This window comes from Cervus elaphus, chromosome X (genome assembly GCF_910594005.1).
Source record: "Cervus elaphus chromosome X, mCerEla1.1, whole genome shotgun sequence".
Classification (NCBI taxonomy): Eukaryota; Metazoa; Chordata; class Mammalia; order Artiodactyla; family Cervidae; genus Cervus; species Cervus elaphus.
Genome location: NC_057848.1, coordinates 75,094,749 through 75,114,707, shown reverse-complemented (window position 1 = coordinate 75,114,707; position 19,959 = coordinate 75,094,749). Strand labels below are relative to the sequence as shown.

Below are 19,959 nucleotides of genomic sequence, written 5' to 3'. Positions count from 1 at the left end.
ATAATAGAAGGAAAGAGTCCATTTGTGACTGCATATCACAGGACAGAACAGCAAGAAATGAAATTCATAGTCAAGTGACTGTAAATCCCACACCTCGATGTGTCCCTAGGGGAAAGAAGTATGAAGTAAGGAGCATGCCAGGAACAGGCAGTCAGTGGCTACACAGGTATTTTAGGCTTCAACTTATTTTCATATCCATATTCCTTTCTAACTTTTCTATCAGAAATGACTTAAACCCCACCCAGATAAGCCTGTGAAGATCTGTCCTTGTTGTCATCCTAAGTAAAACAGGATCTGCCTGCGGCAACCCTGGTTCAGAGCCATGTGGAGTGCAGATGTCCCCAAAGACAATATGCAACACACCAGCAGCTGAAGGTCTCACTTAGGTTTACGGGACTAAATTCTCCATTGGCTTTTGGCCTGAGCAACTTCCTCATATTAAATAAAAGTACCAAGTTTGCTTCTTCACAGTTTGTCAAATATAAGAATTGGTCTTGCCATCAACTCTCAGTTTTGAGGTTGTAGCAAGGGCCAGTGGATTCAGCTTTTAAAAAAGCACATTAGCCTAACCCTGCCTTCTTCTCGGGGAATAGCTCACCATGGGGAGAGGCTGGATATGTTTCTACATCTTTCAACACCGATAGTTTACCATAGTGCTGTGAATGCCCGTGGCATTCAACAACTACCTGTATATCAACCAGGCCACACAACTGAAGAACAATTTCAGTGGTTAAGTATATTCTTTTAGGTGTACATTATAGAATTTGAAAAGTCCTGTGTGATTGGATTGTAATCTATTTCTGTATGAAATAATGTTCTGCATAAGATCTTCTGGGAAATTTGATGCACTTAGTTCACATTTCTCCTCGAGCTTGATCATCAACTTCTGTTCCTGGGTGCCCCTGCAGTCTGGGAGCTCCTTGTGGACAGAAACCAGCTCTTGTTAATCTCTGGGTCCCCCCAGTGCCTGATGCATGCTATTTGGCAGATGAAAATGCAAGATGCCAAACGACACACAGATGTATAAAGGACTCTTGACATTCAGAAAATCTATATAGGAAAGGTGAGTTATTTTCTTGGAGTAAATCTCACAGATCATAATACAGACCAATCGCTGGCTCAAAATAAAAACCTCAATCAAAGAAATTTTCACTCCTACCTGGCTCAGTTCCATTTGGCTCAGTTCTGGGAGAATAAGGGGGAGAGACACGTCATAGTAAGTTCTTCCAGTGATGTCACTGAAAACCTGACTTGTCACACAATTCTCATTACCTTTGTATGTGATAAGTGAATTGCTCTAAGTGCATGGAATTTCAAGAGCTTCTCCAAGTACAGATGGATGAGGAGAAGAGACTACAGAATCTACAGAAACTATCAACATTTTCTAATCACCAACAGTTATCTTTTTTAAGCCATGATAAATACAGAAAAGGTAAAATTTATAGGAGAAACAGGGCTCATCTATACAGTATTTTTTAACCAGTAAAGAAACATGTCCTGTGCAACAGTGCTTAGAATCTTGGGAAAATTCCTATTTCCTCTTTATTTGATGTTCCAAATGCTCGAACTACAGCTAAATACACTCCCTCTGTGTACTTCTCAAATTCTAAACTAAACAAGTGAATGTTCTCAAGCCCTGGGATCTGTCACTTTCCAAAAGATCATACACTTCAACCATCATGAAACTGCAAAAGGCTTTCAGGCAAGCAAGCAGAGACCTTGAAACAAGAGGGCCAGCTTAAACGTGCATCTCCCTGGTGGCAAGAGGGTACACACACTGGCATGTAGCCAGCTGCCTGAGTGGAATAAACAATCCAGAGTCAGACTGGGCACCGGACCCTTCTATTGCCTGACTATGTGTAGTGGGATTAAAGCTGACACTTACGTAAGACTGGCCTGGGAGAACAGGTATTCAACCATCATAACCACAGGAAATGTGCAAACCTTTACAAAGAGTGATTGCAAATACTTAATACTTACAGTGCTTAGAACAAGTCGCTCAATGGATGTACTGCTGAGCCCTCACAAATAGGCTGGACTTTCCTTCTGATCTTGGATGCAATAGGAGTGGGAGAAAGCCTGACTGTGCCTTTAATAAAATGTGGAGTCTTTTGCTTCAAAAATCACCGTTTCCATGTTTGACTGATAAATGGCCAATTGACTGTACTGTCCTTTGACAGATCAATTATCTTTATTTTAGAAGTAAAGACTTTCGGTAAAAAGCACTCATATTAGTTGACAAGTACATAGATGTGAATAGATAATAGAAAATGTTTCTTTTCCTTGAAGGATTATCTCAGTCTAGTTTCTGGAAGGAACCTTCTTATGAGGTGTAACAACTTTTAGTCATTAAAGGAAATCCTTGACTTTATAAACACTCAGAAATTTTCCAGAGATTTAAATTCGTTTACATCTTATGGCATAGATGAACTTATACGCAAAGCAGAAATAGAGACACAGATGTAGAGAACAAACTTATGGATACCAAGGTGGGGGAGAGGGGTGTAATGGATTGTGAGATTGGGACTGATGTGTATATACTACTATGTACAAAATAGATAACTAATGAGAATTGACTGTAGAGCACAGGGAACTCTACTCAATGCTCTGTGGTGACCTGAATGGGAAGGAAATCCAAAAAATAGGAGATATATGTATCCACATGGGCTTCCTGGTAGCTCAGGTGGTAATGCAGGTAGCTCCTGCAATGCAGGAGACCCCAGTTCGATTCCTGAGTCAGGAAGATCCCCTAGAGAAGGGACAGGCTACCCACTCCAGTATTCTTGGTCTTCCCTGGTGGCTCAGACAGTAAAGAAGCTGACTGCAATGTGGGAGACCTGGGTTTGATCCCTGGGTCGGGAAGATCCCCTGGAGGAGGGCATGGCAACCCTCTAGTATTCTTGCCTAGAGAATCCCCATGGACAGAGGAGCCTGGTGGACTGCAGTCCATGGGGTTGCAAAGAGTCACACATGACTGAGCATCTAAGCACAGCACATGTATACACATAGCTGAATCACTTTGCTGTACAGAGAAACTAACACAACATTGTAAAGCAACTATACTCCAATAAAAAAATTAGCTTAGATTTTAGTTTTAAAAAACTGCATTACTCATGTTGGCAGGAAAATATTAGTTCAACAGCAATCAAAATAAATGGTTTAGGCATTAAAAACAGTTTTTAACTGAAGTTGGGATTAAAAGCAAGTGTCATTTTTTTACTCTGCTATTTTTCCTTTCATAATATTTTTAAGTAACTACTACATAACATTATCAAAGTCCTGAGCTAGTACTCATTTGACATCACTGAATTTACAATGCTACTTCACTTACTTGTTGCTTGATTCTGGGGTTCCATCTAATATAGTAATTCACCCAAAGTTCCAAGTGACGCATACTGGCAACTGGATATAACACTCGATTGATTTCCTTAGTGTAGAAGGGATTTTTGAATTTGTCTTTATTACTGTTGATCAGTGACCATAAAGAAACGGTTCTTTCTGTAACTTTCTAGAGGAAAGAGAAAGTGGAAAGTCTAAGTAAAAATACACCCCAGTACACAAACCATTTTTCAGGCTGCGGCGATACAGCTGAGTGTCAACTCGAATCACACATGTACATTATCCCCATAATAGCTCAAAAAGCCTCCTGTGCCCGGAGTGCTGAGCACCACTTCCTGATATTTGCATACATAATGGCTTGAGAGCCTCTGTTTTTGCCGGAAGAGAGAGGGGCAGGATGCTATAACATTAAATGCAATTCACTGACCTAAGAAAACTATTCCTGGCTGGGAAAACATTCACGAACAGATGGACACCATGCTCTTTTGAATTCAGCAGCAAGGAAAAATTATCACAAGATCTCACTGACTTTTTCCATTTTTGTGTTTGTTCAAACTACAAAATCTTAACCTGGGTCTACTTGACAGTTTGCATCTAGATAGTTAGGTTAATGAAACATCCAGAGGTTTAATGCATCATGCCAATATCCAGATATTTGAAACACCTGGATACCCGACTTCAGTGAAGCTTCACTTTTTCCGTCTGGTGCCCATCATTTCATACAGATGTTCATATCCTCATTGATTTTCAATTATAGTTTTCTTTTTTTTTTTTTACCAGTTCTGATCATAAATAGAGGAAAATCAAAACTTGGGAAATGAAAGGGCAAGTATTAAAATTATTGAAGGCAGAACTGGAAACTCTTTCTGGTGATGAGAGGTTCAAGAGGGAGGGGACATATGTACACCTATGGCTGATTCATGTTGATGTTTGACAGAGAACAACAAAATTCTATAAAGCAATTATCCTTCAATTAAAATATATGTAAATTTAAAAAATCAAGAAGAAAGGACCAATAAGATAAAAGTGGAAGCTGGAAAGAACAGCTTGAAATAAGTGAGTGAAGAAATCCCTTGAACATACAGATTTTGTGAATGTGAATAGTAATAACAGCAGCATAAATTTTGCCTTCTTGGGATCCACCTAAAACTTCTTTTGACCCTTTTGGATGCCACAATCTACACTGCTGCTGCTAAGTCACTTCAGTCATGTCCGACTCTGTGCGACCCTATAAACAGCAGCCCACCAGACTCCCGCATCCCTGGGGTTCTCCAGGCAAGAACACCGGAGTGGGTTGCCATTTTCTTTTCCAATGCATGAAAGTGCAAAGTGAAAGTGAAGTTGCTCAGTCGTGTCCAACTCTTAGCGACCCCATGGACTGCAGCCTACCAGGCTCCTCTGTCCATGGGATTTTCCAGGCAAGAGTACTGGAGTGGGTTGCTATTGCCTTCTCCACCACAATCTACACTGCCTTGTCTTTATTTGCATGCTTGTTTTTATTTTTACACATGCACACAGTTGACTTAAAGTCAAACAGCTAGACAAGGTTTGTTATGGAAGAAGCAGTCTCTCACCTTTCTCCCCCAAACAAAAACTGTGTTTGACTTTTTAAGTGTATCAGGTTATTTGGTACTTACCTCCACATCTTGGAGAAACACCATCCTCTTGCTACTTTTTGACTACACATTTATAGGCATTAACTCTTGACACTGTCACAGGGAGAATGGTTCCCACCCCTGCTGCTGTGCTCACACCCTCTGTCCTGCCTGGGAACCCCCAATATATAGCATAGCTTTGATGAGATCCATGTTTAGGGTTTAGATTGCTATGACTCAGCAAATGCTGAGGTCCTTCTTGGGCTAGTCAGTTTCTCCAGAGATGATTCTTTCTGTTTTATAAAGTTCAGTGTAGTTCACATACCATAAAATTCATCATTTTAGTCTACAATGGTGAACTTTTAGTACTAAAATGCTTTTAGTACTTTCTCCGTGGTGTGCAACCACCACCTCTGTCAAGCGCTAAGACATTTTCATCATCCCCAAAGGAAGGCCCGTATACACTAAGAAGGAACTCCCCATTCTCCCCTCCCTCAGCCCCCTGTCAACCACTAGTCTGCTATCTGTTTCTATGGACTTGATTTTCTAGTCATTTCAGATAAATGTAATCATATCATATGTGCCTTTTTATGTCTGACTCCTTTCAGTACACATGTTTTCAAGGGTCATCCATTTGTATTGTGGGTGAGAACTCCATTCCTTCTGATGGCTGGATAATATTCCATTGAATGGACAGACCACATTTAGTTTGTCTGTTCATCAGCTGACGGATGATGGGGTTGTTGAGGCCTTTTAGCCATTATGAGTAGGGCTGCCCTGCACTAAGTTTTTGCCTTACCCCTGTTTTCCTCCCTCTTGGGTACATACTCGGGAGTAGAAATGCTGGCTCCCATGATATTTTACACCCCCATCAGCAATATCCAAGGGTTCTCTTCTCTCTCCTTCCTTGCCAACAGAGAAGGCTCCTACCTGAAAGATAGGGACCTGCTGCCAGGATGTGAGGAGTCAGCAGGGGATATGGGTCGAGGCCCTTGCAAGCCAGCTGTTCCATTTATTCAACCCCTGATGATACTCGGGTCTCCAGCCTGGAGACCTACTCTCACTCTTTCTCGAGAAGAAACCTCTGCCCTCAACTCCAGAGATGGGTGGGGGTAATCCAGGAAAGCTGCCTGCGTATTCTAAACACACCTTCAGGGTGTCTTATCCCTCCCCCTTTGTCCCAGAAGCCCTGAGTCATCTGGGGTTCCTGCGATGCAAAGTGGACTGGTTCTTGCCCTCCCTACTGCTGGTATGAGATTCTCAAGTGAAGTTATTTTCCACTTACCTACTATCTTTCCAGGTTCCAAGTTTGTTGCTGACTCTCCTTTCTTATTTCCCCCTGTTCTTGTGGGTTAATGCCTTTTAAAAATTTTCCCTTACTGACATTTTTATGGCGTTTTGGGAGGGTGACCTTGCATGCCTTTAATAGCCATGCTTACTCCAATAGCCAAGATATGTAAGCAACGTAACTGTCTATCAACAGGTGAATGGGCAAATAAGATGTGCCATGTATATACAATGGATTACTACTCAGCCATAAAGAATTAAGTGCTGCCAATTGCAGCAACATGGCTGAACCTTGAGGGGATGATTATGTTCAGTGAAATAAGTCAGAGAAAGAGAAATACTGTATGCTTTCACTTATATGAAGAGTCTATAAAACAAGTGAAGAAATATAGTAAAACAGAAACAGACTCACCAATATAGAGAACATACTAGTGATTACTAGTGGGGAGAGGGAAGATGGGAGGGGAAGTATAGGTGTAGGGGAATAACAGGTACAAACTATTAGGTATAAACTAAATAAGCTACAAGGATATACAGCATTGGGAAACATAACCATTATTTCATAATAACTTTAATGTGCTGAAGCTGAAACACCAATACTTTGGCCACCTGATGCAAAGAGCTGACTCATTTGAAAAGACCCTACTGCTGGGAAAGACTGAAGGTGGGAGGAAAAGGGGACAACTGAGGATGAGATGGTTGGATGGCATCACCAACTCAAGGGACATGAGTTTGAGTAAGCTCTGGGAATTGGTGATAGACAGGGAAGCCTGGCGTGCTGCAGTCCACGGGGTCACAAAGAGTCAGATACGACTGAGCGACTGAACTGAACTGAACTTTAAATGGAGTATAATCTATGAAACTATTGAATCACTGTGTTATATACTGAAACTTACATAGTATTGTAAATCATCTATACCTCAACAAAAAAATCATTCTTATGCTCTAAGGGAAAAGTCAACGTCTTACTCATGAAGGCCACACCACAAACTCAATAACCTTTGGTTGAAGTGAAAACGCCCAAGTGTGGGGTACAAAATGAGACACTCTACATTCATCACAAGCCAAGCTATCAAATTCTTTGTATATCATGGCAGACTAGACACATTTTGGTGACCCTTCAACTAAAAAGATGAGCATTTTTCACTCACCTGTTTTTCTCGAGCAGATTCACAGTTGTATAAGAATGTACCAAAGCGGCAGCTATATAGATGATCCAAAATTGTAATCAAAAACCGTTCATTGAATTCGAAAGCTGTAGGGAACTAGACAGAAACAAACAGGTAAGGAACACATGAAAACCTGAGGCTGATCTCATAGAGCTAAGAAGAGGTGCATAATTGTTCTGGGGGGACAGCTGAGGCTGAAGTCTGCAGCGCCCTACGGCTCATCTGTTGGTGCTCTGCCCAGGGCTGGAGAGCATAAATGAGCATCAAGTAAAGGAATAAAGAGTCAAAATGGGAAAACAAGCCCATTTTCTGGGTTCTCCTGAGCATACAGGAAATTTGAGGTGATTTAATTATTTACAGCCGTCTAAGGGAGCAGACATGCCCATACACAAACACCAGCGTAGGATAAATTGGAAAAGATGACTGGTGGTGTCAATTGCATTGCTCCTCCATTAGCAGAGAGAGTATAGTTAAATATTAAATTTTAAAAACTTCATTATGAAAAATTCCAGTCAATATAAATAGTAGTGAGGATTAAAAAAGTGAACCCCATGTACCCATCACCTGGTGTCCAGAATTATTTGCACATGGCCAAACTTGTTGTATCTCTAACTCTACCCTGTGTTAGTGTTAGTCTGACACAAATCCCAGATATTGTATCAAGATATTTAAAGATTAAATCAAATGTATTTTCATCCAATATATCTCTTACCTGCTTTGACATCTGCCATACACAATCAATAAACTGGAGAAAAATAGGAGATCGGTCAGCGTCGGCATGGTTTTTATCACCATGACCTATTCTCTGAAAGGAATTGATGATTTGTTTTAAAACTGAGAAAGGTATAACCCACAAAATGTGACAGTTACAACTCAGCAATCTGCCTTCCAAACACCCAGTTTCTCAGAGAGTGAATAGTATTTTTCCCCATGGCAATAAAGAAAATAATGTAAGGTTTCAAAACAATGGAAATTAAGCTTATAAAGCTTCATGATCCTATGTGAGCACTACAACTATTCTATCCGATCAGAGTTTTGTGCAGCTGCAGGTAGACTGGAGCAGATCACCCCGCAGACTATTTATTACCAGTTGCTAAGGGACCAATCTGAAAGTTTCATATCTTGAAACCATATCCAAAAGGGTGTGATTATTATAATTAAAAAATTATTTGTAAAAAAGTTCTTTCTCGAAAACAAGTCAAAAACTTCACCATCAACAATGATTCTTTCTACCTGACAATGCTGTTCATAGTACTTATGAAATTTAGATGCAGGCTACAAGGCCACACAGCAGTGTTTCTAAAACGGTCTATGGGTTCACTTCAGCAGAACCATCCGTGGAACTTGTTCAAAATGCTTATTCAAAGGGTGTCTGGAAACCAGACCTGCAAACAGACATTTTAATAGGTTCTCTTGGTCTTCAAAATATCTATCAGAAGATAGCAAAAGTCTCAACAAAAGTCTAGCATATCTACAAATATTTGGCTCTAGTAGTTATAATATTAGTTGAGAAAGGAGCATCTTCCTTCTTTTGTACAATTACAACTGAAACACTTTCCATATCACTTTCAAGTGAAACTGTATATGGCACAGATGGATGAACATGTCTCCTGAAAAGACTGGCTAAACCCAAGGCGCCACGCATTTTCAAACCTGCAGAGTGTTTTTTTATAATACTACTCAGATTTTCTTTTTAAAAGAAAATCAGTGGTTTCACAAACTAGCTTTTTTTTAATCCCAGGTGGTAATCAGATAATTTAAAAATCAGTTTTGTTTACTTACAGATGCAAATTTATGTCCAAAACTGATCCATTCTTTTTGGACCAATATTTCGAAGCCCTCGATGCTCCGGTAGAAGCTGTCCAACATCAGCATGGCCAGGGACGTCAGCTGGGCCGTCCTGTCCCAACCATCACTGCAGTGCACCACCACCGAGCTCTTCCCCGAAGAAACCCTGTCTGCGACCTGGATGGCTCCCGTCAAAACAAGCTGGCAAAGAAATTCATGCGAGTAAATGGCCAGCTGGAAGGGACTGCTTAAATTTGAACATAAAGCCTTTAACCCTAGTAAAAAGTCCTGCTTTAAAATACTCTTAACATCTAGAACGGAAAAGGTTCTAAAAACGGAAGGCCAGGAACTATAAGGTTTGTTGTTTTTCCTCTGCAGAAACTGCTTTCAAAGACAAAGGGAAAGTGAAAAGTGTTAGTCACTCATTCAACTCTTTGCAACCCCATGGCCTATAGCCCGCCAGGCTGCTCTGTCCATGAATTCTCCAGGCAAGACTACTGGAATGGGTTGCCATTCCCTTCTTCAGGGAATATTCCTGACCCTGGGATCAAATCCACGTCTCCCACACTACAGGCATATTCTTTACCAACAGGGAAGCTGAGGTAAGTAGGTATTAAAAAACAAGACAAACAGACACAAAGCCAAACTACATGTCAAACCTTCTTTCACATATGTGATTATATGAGTTCACTAGGGCTATCGTAATAGTGTCACACAGACTAGGGGCTTAAACGACAGAAATATATCATCTCTTAAGTCTGGAGGCTAGAAGTCCGAGATCAAGGTGTGGGCAGGGTCATGATCCCTCTGAAGGCTCCAGGGAAGGACCTGTTCCAGGCCTGTCTCGAAGCTTCTGGTAGTTCCTGCCTTCTGGCAGCATAATTCCAATCTTCAGATGGTATCTTTCTGAGCATGTCTCTGTGTCCGAATCTTCCCTTTTCATAAGGACACCAGCCTTATCGAATTAAGGGTCCATGCTACCCCAGTATGAACCTGTTGTAATCAATCACATCTACAATGACCCTCTTTCCAAATAAGGTCACACCCTAAGGCACTGGGGGTCAGGGTATCAACATATAAACTTTGGGAGAATATAAATACATACATAAGCTCCCCAACCAGGGATCAAACCTGCACCCTCTGCAGTGGAAGCACAGACCCCCTGACCACTGGACCATGAGGGAAGTCCCTTGTTTGTTTACAGAAATAAATTGCAGCTTCTAAAGTTGTTAGTTTCCTCACATAGTTTCAAGTACTTTTAAAAGAATGGAGCTTTTAGATGCCTCTATCAAGACAAAGGATTGACTATAATAAAAACACGAAACTCATTCTTTAAGTCCACTGAGATTAGTTTCAACAAAAACAATTGCTCCAGGTTCTTGAAGGTCATATGCAGTAATGGTTACATAAACCTGGGGGAAAGGCTCAACTACTCGCTATTGATGAGTTGGAAAGTGACATCTCCACAAACTCTCAAGAATATCTTTACTCCAGGTAAGCAAATTGTAAAGAAACACAAACTGCCGGCCCTATACAACAAATATTGTTTCTCTCACCGTTCAATTTTTTTTTTCAATTTAAGGAATTAAAACAATTTCCTGTTTCACTGAACAATTATTTTCTTTTTATATATATACATCTTTTTTCAAAACATATACTTGCCTTGATATGTTCCAGCCAATGAGTAGATTCCAAACTGGACAACCAATGAGATTCTTCCACATTAGGATAAACAATGTCTTTGACTTTTTTCAAAGATTCCCGCATAACATGAATGTTATGAATGTCTAAGAAGAAAAGTTCGGCGTTATGATACACATCATCACTTTCATATCCTCCTCCTGTTGCCTAAGAAACAAGACACACAAAACAGTAAGCTGGGTTTTCTATTTCTTCCATTACTTACACAAATATTTCAAAGGTTATTAGTCCTTCAAATCTTAACCAAAAACCTTGCAACTTTGATTTAATAATTGATGTGACTCGACTTCCCATCTGACACTAGGCCTCAACAATATTTATTAGTCACACTCTGAGCTGGAAAAAAATGATGGGGAGCTGGCAATTTCCTGGGAATCTGTATTTGCAAGAAAAAAATCATTTTCAAAATGTTCTCTAATTACTAGCTCTTCTTCTGGATCTGGAAAGGCAAGAGCTGGTTCTGAATGGTTCTCATCTTCTATCCGATTTTAACAGTACTCCAAGGGCAGGCTCACATGGGACACGATAAGCTAGAGGAAAAAGACAGGCTTTGGAGACAGACCCAGGTCGATAGCTCAGCTTCAGTCCCTCTTTGCTGTGCAACCTGTGGCAAAGCACTTAACCTCTCTGAGCCTCAATGTTGTCTCTTGAAGAACAGGAGATAATACTATTGAGGTCTCCTAAGATTAAAAGGAGCTGGGCTCTATAACAGCTAACACCAGCCACCATTTAATGAGCCTCTCTGACATCCCGGATACGGCGATTCTTGCTTTACATCATTGTATCTAATTCTTACAACAATGCTACAAGACAGCTATTACTATCTCCATTTTGCAAATAAGAAGAGATGCTATTTAACTACCCCCAAAGTCAGAGGTAAGCAATAGAATTTAAGTCATCTGATTTCAAAGCCTGAACCTTTTCTAGTGCCCTGTGACTGTCCGTGTGCTACGCAAAAACGCCAGGGACAGTGCTGCATGTGGTTGGCCCTCGAAGGACAAAAGGTTTCAAGAGGAGATGAGATGGCTGCCACCTGCCATGGTGCCTGCCAGCATCAACCTGCCAGGGTGGGCATCACTTCCCCTTCACAGGGTCGTGAAGATGCCTGTTTTCCATGAAGACAAAAAAATGCTACAATTTTGTTTAGGAACTGGGCTGATTTCTGCTTAATGTTTGAAAATGCCATGGAACACATGGCCTCTGGCCTTTTAAGAAAAGGTTAAATCATTCAGGAACCTGTGAAGAAAGCAAGCAGAAATGGAAGGATGCTAATTAACATCATAAAAACATATGAATATGTAAACTCACAAGTAAAGGTAAGTAAACAGTCAAAGTCGAGGACAGACAAACCACATGCCTGCCACTGCCACAGAAAACCTCTTCTCTTTTTATAGGTTGGGACAGAAGGGCCAATACATCCTATGGTTTTTTTCCAGAGTTAGTCACAGAGAAGGTTTCCTGCAGTAGAAGGCTACCACTTGAACTTCAAACCTGGAGACCTATGTCTCCAGACAAGCCAGAGGCCTTGATCTCCACAGACTCCAGGTGAGAAATTGTTTTTTATTTAAACAGTAATGTGTTTTTAAAGCTTGCTACAAATAGCATCAGTAGTAGACAAGAAACATTCACTTTATTGTTTTTAAATAGCTATCAGCTAACGAATATACACGCACATGGGTCACATTTCAGGGAATAACACCTTGCAGCTGCAATCAGAGGTCACAACAGGAGTGTGCCTGTTCCACTGTGATCTAGCTCTGCAAGCCTCTCACACAACGACACACATCACCCTCCCATGGACACGTGACATGTGGTTTGTGAACAGTTACTGATTTTTCAAAGACATTCCAAATGCTGGAGTTTCTTTTTTAAATAACTGAAGATGATACACAGAAAAAGTAATAATTCATTGCTAAAGTTTCTGCCAAAACAGACATTAATACAGCCCCACTTTAATTCATCACAGGGTGCTGGATCTTGTCTGCCTCTGGGTTTTGTTTGTTTGTTTAATTTAAAATCCTTGTTACATCTGGGATTGTAAATTTCTAAATAGCCATAAGGGCAGAACAATTAGGTTCAAAGAGAAGTCAGAAGGGTAAAAATCTATTAGTCAAGCACAGATTGAGTTCCCAGAAGTTCAAAATCTCCAACTTGGATTAGTTTTAAAGTTTTCTTTTCAGTTCTCTTCAACAAAAAAGAACAACCCAAGTTACCTAGTACAACATAATACAGACTGTTGCCGTGGATACAGATGGCTAGGAAGACACAGCTGAGGGAGGAGGGGACCCTGAATGTGGTTTTTAAAGAATGATGCACAGGTTTTTCAAGCCCAGGTTTCCCCCCCCCCATAATATTTTCCTTCCTTTCATTCCTAAATAGACTAGATACACAGGCAAATTTCCTGAGTCTTAAAAAGGCATTCAATAATTCTACTGCTACAAAAATGAGCTTTAGAGTTAATATGATAAAGGTATTCATTTTATGCATTCTTATATATATCTTAAAATATCCTTTCTAAATACCTCATTTTAACTGGAAATAGAACTGCCATATGACCCAGCAATCCCACTTCTGGGCATACACACTGAGGAAACCAGATCTGAAAGAGACACGTACACCCCAATGTTCATCGCAGCACTGTTTACAATAGCCAGGACATGGAAGCAACCTAGATGCCCATCAGCAGATGAATGGATAAGGAAGCTGTGGTACATATACACCATGGAATATTACTCAGCCGTTAAAAAGAATTCATTTGAATCAGTTCTAATGAGATGGATGAAACTGGAGCCCATTATACAGAGTGAAGTAAGCCAGAAAGATAAAGAACATTACAGCATACTAACACATATATGTGGAGAACTCTGTGGGAGAAGGTGAGGGTGGGATGTTTCGAAAGAACAGCATGTATATTATCTACGGTGAAACAGATCACCAGCCCAGGTGGGATGCATGAGACAAGTGCTCGGGCCTGGTGCACTGGGAAGACCCAGAGGAATCGGGTGGAGAGGGAGGTGGGAGGGGGGATCGGGATGGGGAATACGTGTAAATCTATGGCTGATTCATATCAATGTATGACAAAACCCACTGAAATAAATAAATAAAGGAGAAATTGAAAAAAAAAAAAAAAAGACAGACTTGGCCCTATCAAAAAAAAATAAATAAATACCTCATTTTAATATTATATCATATCTGTTTCAGGCTAAATGTATACATGGAAATACTTCATTTTATGCATTTATTCAACTCTGAATTATACATGAAGGATAGCAGAAATATAAAGGTAAGGATAATACAACAAGAAATTAATATGTGGGCTAAATTTACTAAACATTTTCTTCTAATTCCTAATCTATTGATTGATTTCACTTCATGATTGCTTTTTGGATAATTTCAAAATCATTTTCATTATCTAAACCCAAATCAACTGCAGTAACAAATAGCTGGTCCAAGAATACACAAGGGGCAGGGGGCTCCCCAGGAGTAAAGGTGTCAGGTGCATGATCTGTGAGCAAATAATTGTGAATGGAGCTCCACACACACGCCCATGTAGAGAGACATTACAGGGTCTGTTTAGGAAACCACCACATCTAGGTGAGCTGCTTCAGGACTTGTTTTGCTTTCAGGCTCTTGCCTTGTGCTTTTAATAATCCAAGATGCCAGGTAAATGACTTCGGGATAAGCAAAATATCCAAGATGATGAAATGTAAGCCTACATCTGACCAGCAGCAATAAATCTGAAAGTTGGGATGGGGCAGGCCCACTGTGAACATGTATAAGTGACAACTGGCAATGAGAAAAGGAAAAAAAAAAAAAAAACCCAAAAGTTGAAACTGAATGTCAAAGGTATTTCTGAGTCTGGGACCATGTCGTGCAGGGGCAAACGGCCTTTGCAGCAGCTGCCGAGGGACACCGGCAGGCAACACTGCCTTATCACTTTACTGTAGGTGCACTCAGCATACTCTGCTCAAGAAGGCCAAGGAAACCCCGGAGAAAGAGTTCTCTGAAAACATTGACACCAGGCTTCCCAGGTGGCACTAGTGGTAAAGAATCCGCCTGCCAATGCAGAAGACATAAAAGACTCGGGTTCCATCCCTGGGTTGGGAAGATCCCTTGGAGGAAGGCACAGCAACCCACTTCAGTAATCTTGCCTGGAGAATCCCATGGACAGAGGAGCCTGGCAAGCTAGAGTCCATACAGTCACAAAGAGTTGGACACGACTGAAGTGACTTGGCACGCATGCACAAATAACTGTAAAATTCATATACATGGAGCTACTCATTTCTTGGACTATCTCATATAAATGAGAACACATATTTCTGAGTATAGAGACAAGACTGCTTCGATAAAGCTACAAATTTAGGATTTTAACAATTACAGCTTCTCACAATCCCCACAGATGCCTCCCTAGTGTATACATTGAGAATGACATAGTGTTGACATTGAGGATGACCGTCAATAGCCTATAGGGCTCCAAGAGATTCTAACACATGCCTGAGATCTTGGCCAAAACCCAAGTTCATTACAGCTCTAGACTTGCCTAGTTTATCAAAAGTTGACTTTCATTTGATTTTTTTAAGGATTTTTCTTTATGTGTACCATTTTTAAGGTCTTTTAAAAATTCGTTACAGTATTGTTTCTATTTTATGTTTTGGTTTTTGGCCATGAGGCATATGAGATCCCAGTTCCCCAACTAGGGATCAAATCCACACCCTCTGCGTTGGAAGGCGAAGTCTCAACCACTGGACCACCAGGGAAGCCCCCTTCATTTGATTTTAAGGAAATCAACTTTTCAGATATGTTTTATGATTGAAACTACTTTTTACCTTAGTGAACTCATTTCCTGATTTAAGCAAAGTTTAATGAATTTAAATCCACATGTTGACAGGTCATGACAACAACATTCATGTGAAACATTGCACTCTGTATATAAGGTAGAACCATGTCATGAAATACACTCACCTTGTTGGCCACTGCATTGACATTGGGTCTTGCATCATAGATCGTGAGTTTGTTAACTTGTCTGTTTGTCTCCCTGATGACGTCGAGATATCTCTCATCCTCTTTATTTCGTTTACCACCCATACCGACAAGAGGCTGACTGCAACGCACGATGACGGTCTTGTTTTCGGGATGGATCCACGACAGCACCTAGGGTTGGTTCAGAAATTTTAAGCTATCGGGAAAACAACTAAATCTCAATTAAAACCATAAAAAAAGAGAGCCCTAACAATCATGATGAAGTGAAACTGATTTTGCCAAAATAGGATGTTTGTTCACCTCTGACTTCCCTGTGTGCCCAGAAACACATGTTTAACCGTTAGGATGATTCAGAGCCAATGAGAACAACTAATTGCTTGACTAGTTTTTTCTCAATTTGCACCACATCTAAAAATGTTAAATGCTAACCTAAAAATAGTTACACTACTTGAAATAGAAAGCTTCAGACATTTTATTTTAGTCTTGCAGCTTGCACCGGATTTGTCATTACCCAGAAACAGCTTCGGTAAAAGGTGAGAGGTAAAGGAAGCCAGCCCTGGTTCTGTCTCTATAATCACAACTCATGCCTGCAAGTCATTTTCCCAAAAGTCTCGATTCTAGAATCTAACACAGAAAACCCAAAGGAAGCAAACAGAACCTCAGGACAGCCATAGAGCTGTCAGGGTCTCCATAAGGAAGTTTGGACACCTGCCTCCTGGGAGAGCTCTTGGAGCTTTTTCTCAGAATCAGCCTTCTCTAATTTTACACACAAGCCCAGCACACTTTGCTACCTGGTCTCTCAGCTCATAGCACCTAAGAAACAAGATCTGTAAAAGGAAGCTAACAATGTAACATAGCCAAAGCTACAGAACTGTCCACTTTCAATGACTGAATAGTTTGGCAGGTGAACTCTATCTCAATAAAGCTGTTAAAAGAAAAAAGAAAACAGGAGCTGGGAGGTAAGCATGGTGGGTGACAGCATGAGCTCTGGGACAGGCACACCTCTTGCGGTGGCTCTGACCTGGGTACTGAGCTCACGGCCTCTTGTCACTTCCTTTCCCTCTTTCATCAAATATGGAGCCAGGTGATGGTGTGGCACTGTTGGGAGGACAAATGGAGAATGCATGGACCCAGCACAGGGTATGAAAACCCATGAAAATCAGGCACAAGAACTGCAGAAGCAGAAGTGTTCGAGCTGACTTAATACAAAGCCAAGTACGCTGTCATCTTTGAAGTCACCTCCCCACTCTGGCAAAGTACAAGCATTGATGTCCATAAAATGTGCAATGTATAATAATATAACAGGTTAGTGAGAAGAGATTATATGATAATATCAATGAATACTCATGCAGCTGAGTCTCTGCACCTGCCAGGGCCCAGTCAAAATACCACTGTGACCTTGACTAAGAGTCCAAAGGCTCAGAATGGCGAGCCTGGGTACAAGCTCCATTTTCTCATCTACAGTGTGGAGGTGAGACCTGCCCGCCCACCTCCCATGGCTTGGTCTCCAAGAGAGAAAAGATGTGAGATCACTTTTATGTATCTATATATTTTTAAATTTTTTTTTCAGGTTTACTGAGATACACTTGACTTACAACACTAGGTAAATTTAAGGTGTACAATATGTTGATTTGATATAAGATCACTTTTGTTTTTTTCTGGCCACACTAGATGGCTTGAGAGATCCTAGTTCTTCAACCAGGGATCAAACCTGGGCCCTCAGCAGTGGAGATGCAGAGTCCTAACCACTGCACCACTAGGGAATTCCCCAAAGAAGATCACTTTTAAAAGAGCAAACTGCTGCATATACAAGACATTTATTATTTGATAAAGACCCTCATTCCCCAGTGCTCTCTGCTCTTCTTCCCCACTTCTCTCTGCTTGGGAGATTAAGACTGGAATCAGCAGGCCATGTTAAGAAGTGCAATTCTTATGAGTTGTTTCACCTCTTCCTTGCTTTTTCTTCTTCTTTTCTACCTTTATAAAAAGGATGCTTGCTATATAGCCGGACCAGGTACAAATAATGTAAACTTCACAACATCAAATACCATGAGTGCTTTAAAAGCATATGCTATTATATTAGGTCATTCTTATTGAAGTTAATATGTAGAAGTCATAAATATTTAATGATGTACACAAAGATTTAGTCACCAAAACACTGTTTATAATAGCAAAAGGTGAGAAAGAAGCTAAATGTCTCACAATAGAAAACTGATTGACTCCATATACTGGAACATGACCAGAGAGTCAACAGTGTGGAAGGTTCTTTCCAAGATAAACGCTAGGTAGGAAAAGCATATTGAGACACAAACCACAGAATAATTTCATTTTTTTTTCAAATAAAAATATGTAGCTATGGTACATATACACTATGGAATATTACTCAGCCATTAAAAAGAATTCATTTGAATCAGTTCTAATGAGATGGACGAAACTGGAGCCCATTATACAGAGTGAAGTAAGCCGGAAAGATAAAGACCAATACAGTATACTAACACATATATATGGAATTTAGAAAGATGGTAACAATAACCCTATATGCAAAACAGAAAAAGAGACACAGATGTACAGAACAGACTTTTGAACTCTGTGGGAGAAAGCAAGGGTGGGATGTTCTGAGAGAATAGCATTGAAACAAATATACTATCCAGGGTGAAACAGATCACCAGCCCGGGCTGGATGCATGAGACAAGTGCTCAGGGCTGGCGCACTGGGAAGACCCAGAGGGATGGGATGGAGAGCGAGGTGGGAGGGGGGATAGGGATGGGGGACACATGTAAATCCATGGCTGATTCATGTCAATGTATGGCAAAAACCACTACAATATTGTAAAGTAATTAGCCTCCAACTAATAAAAATAAATGGAAAAAAATATGTATGCATAGAAGGAAGTCTGGAATGACATATATCAAAATGTTAAGTGTGGTCCTCACTAGGTGGCAGTCTCCTTGATGTTTAACAGTATTTTTTTAAATGTCTAAAATAAATAAATATATGTTACTTATATGTTAAAGAATTCAATAACATTAAGACCAACCTGTTGGAGAACAAAGGAATATGTACCCATCTAATGGGAACATTAATGCATGTAGATTATTTTATTATTCAGTGATATTTTATAACACTATACATCTTATTTATGGATAACATAATAAGACTGCTTTCTCATCAATTCTTTTTGTATCTTTATGAGTTTTTTGAAAGAACTGAATATCAGATATTAATGATTTATTATTAAAAGGAAATACATTTCCTGGGTTACAGTCAAGAATCTGGTGGTTAGGAGTTGTATCAGAAAGAGTACATTATCTCTTATTAGATATTATTAAGCATTGTAATCTATAGAGAGGGGATGGACAGTTTAGCCGTAAGGTTTTTTAGGAAAAATAAATGCAAATCAGGGCCCATCACAAGGTAAGGAGGATCAATAAAATGGCTAAGTAAAAAGCTAAGCATTCTATTTGCTCTACGGTGGGTTTTCATTCACTCCTAACTGTGGGACCCGCGGGATAAACATGGCAGCCTGAGCACAGTGGACTTGGCTCAGGTGTTTCACTTCCTCTCCTGCCCCTAATCGCATGAAATCCACACACATGTACATGTGCACTCACACACACTTTTGACACAGTAGATGTTCAATAAATACTCATCGAATGAAGGAGTGAACAAAATGAACCCACACTATCCTAACCCTTTCTCCTGTGGGCAAGGCATGTCTTAGCAACACAGCTGGCCAGGAGAGGGGTGGAGTCTGTGGCTACAGCACAGAAAAGTACGTTTCAGCAGAGCAGAAGAGGAGCACACTGGTAACTCTGCTTTATTAGCGCAGCATTCTAGCAAAATGAGCTAAAGACCATACTTCCAAGTATACTATATACCTCATGAAGATATGAACAGACACTCACCCTTAGCGAACCAAGTGCATTTTAAGTTACAATTCATATTATGTTGATACTACACAAAAGTTTCACACAAATATTCTTTTAAGGACAAAAATGTCTAGACTTGGAAGTCAAAGGTGACATAACATTAAATTTTAATTTCCTCAACCTTTGCTTTTCAAAATCAAAACCAAAACAAAATAATATACTTATTATGAG

At 40.2% G+C, this 19,959-nt stretch overlaps 1 protein-coding gene across 4 annotated transcripts in view; it reads right to left on the bottom strand.

The window, feature by feature from the left end:
• The window catches only part of MTM1 (myotubularin 1), a 96,260-nt gene that overhangs the window by 5,126 nt on the left and 71,175 nt on the right, over positions 1-19,959 (bottom strand). For all 4 annotated transcript variants that reach the window (XM_043896537.1, XM_043896538.1, XM_043896539.1 and 1 more), the window contains 6 exons: positions 15,842-16,030; positions 10,841-11,026; positions 9,173-9,379; positions 8,103-8,195; positions 7,373-7,486; positions 3,332-3,508 (listed from right to left, as the gene is read on the bottom strand). In XM_043896537.1, coding sequence (XP_043752472.1) covers positions 3,332-3,508; positions 7,373-7,486; positions 8,103-8,195; positions 9,173-9,379; positions 10,841-11,026; positions 15,842-16,030 — 966 coding nt within the window. The remainder of the gene's footprint in view (positions 1-3,331; positions 3,509-7,372; positions 7,487-8,102; positions 8,196-9,172; positions 9,380-10,840; positions 11,027-15,841; positions 16,031-19,959) is intronic.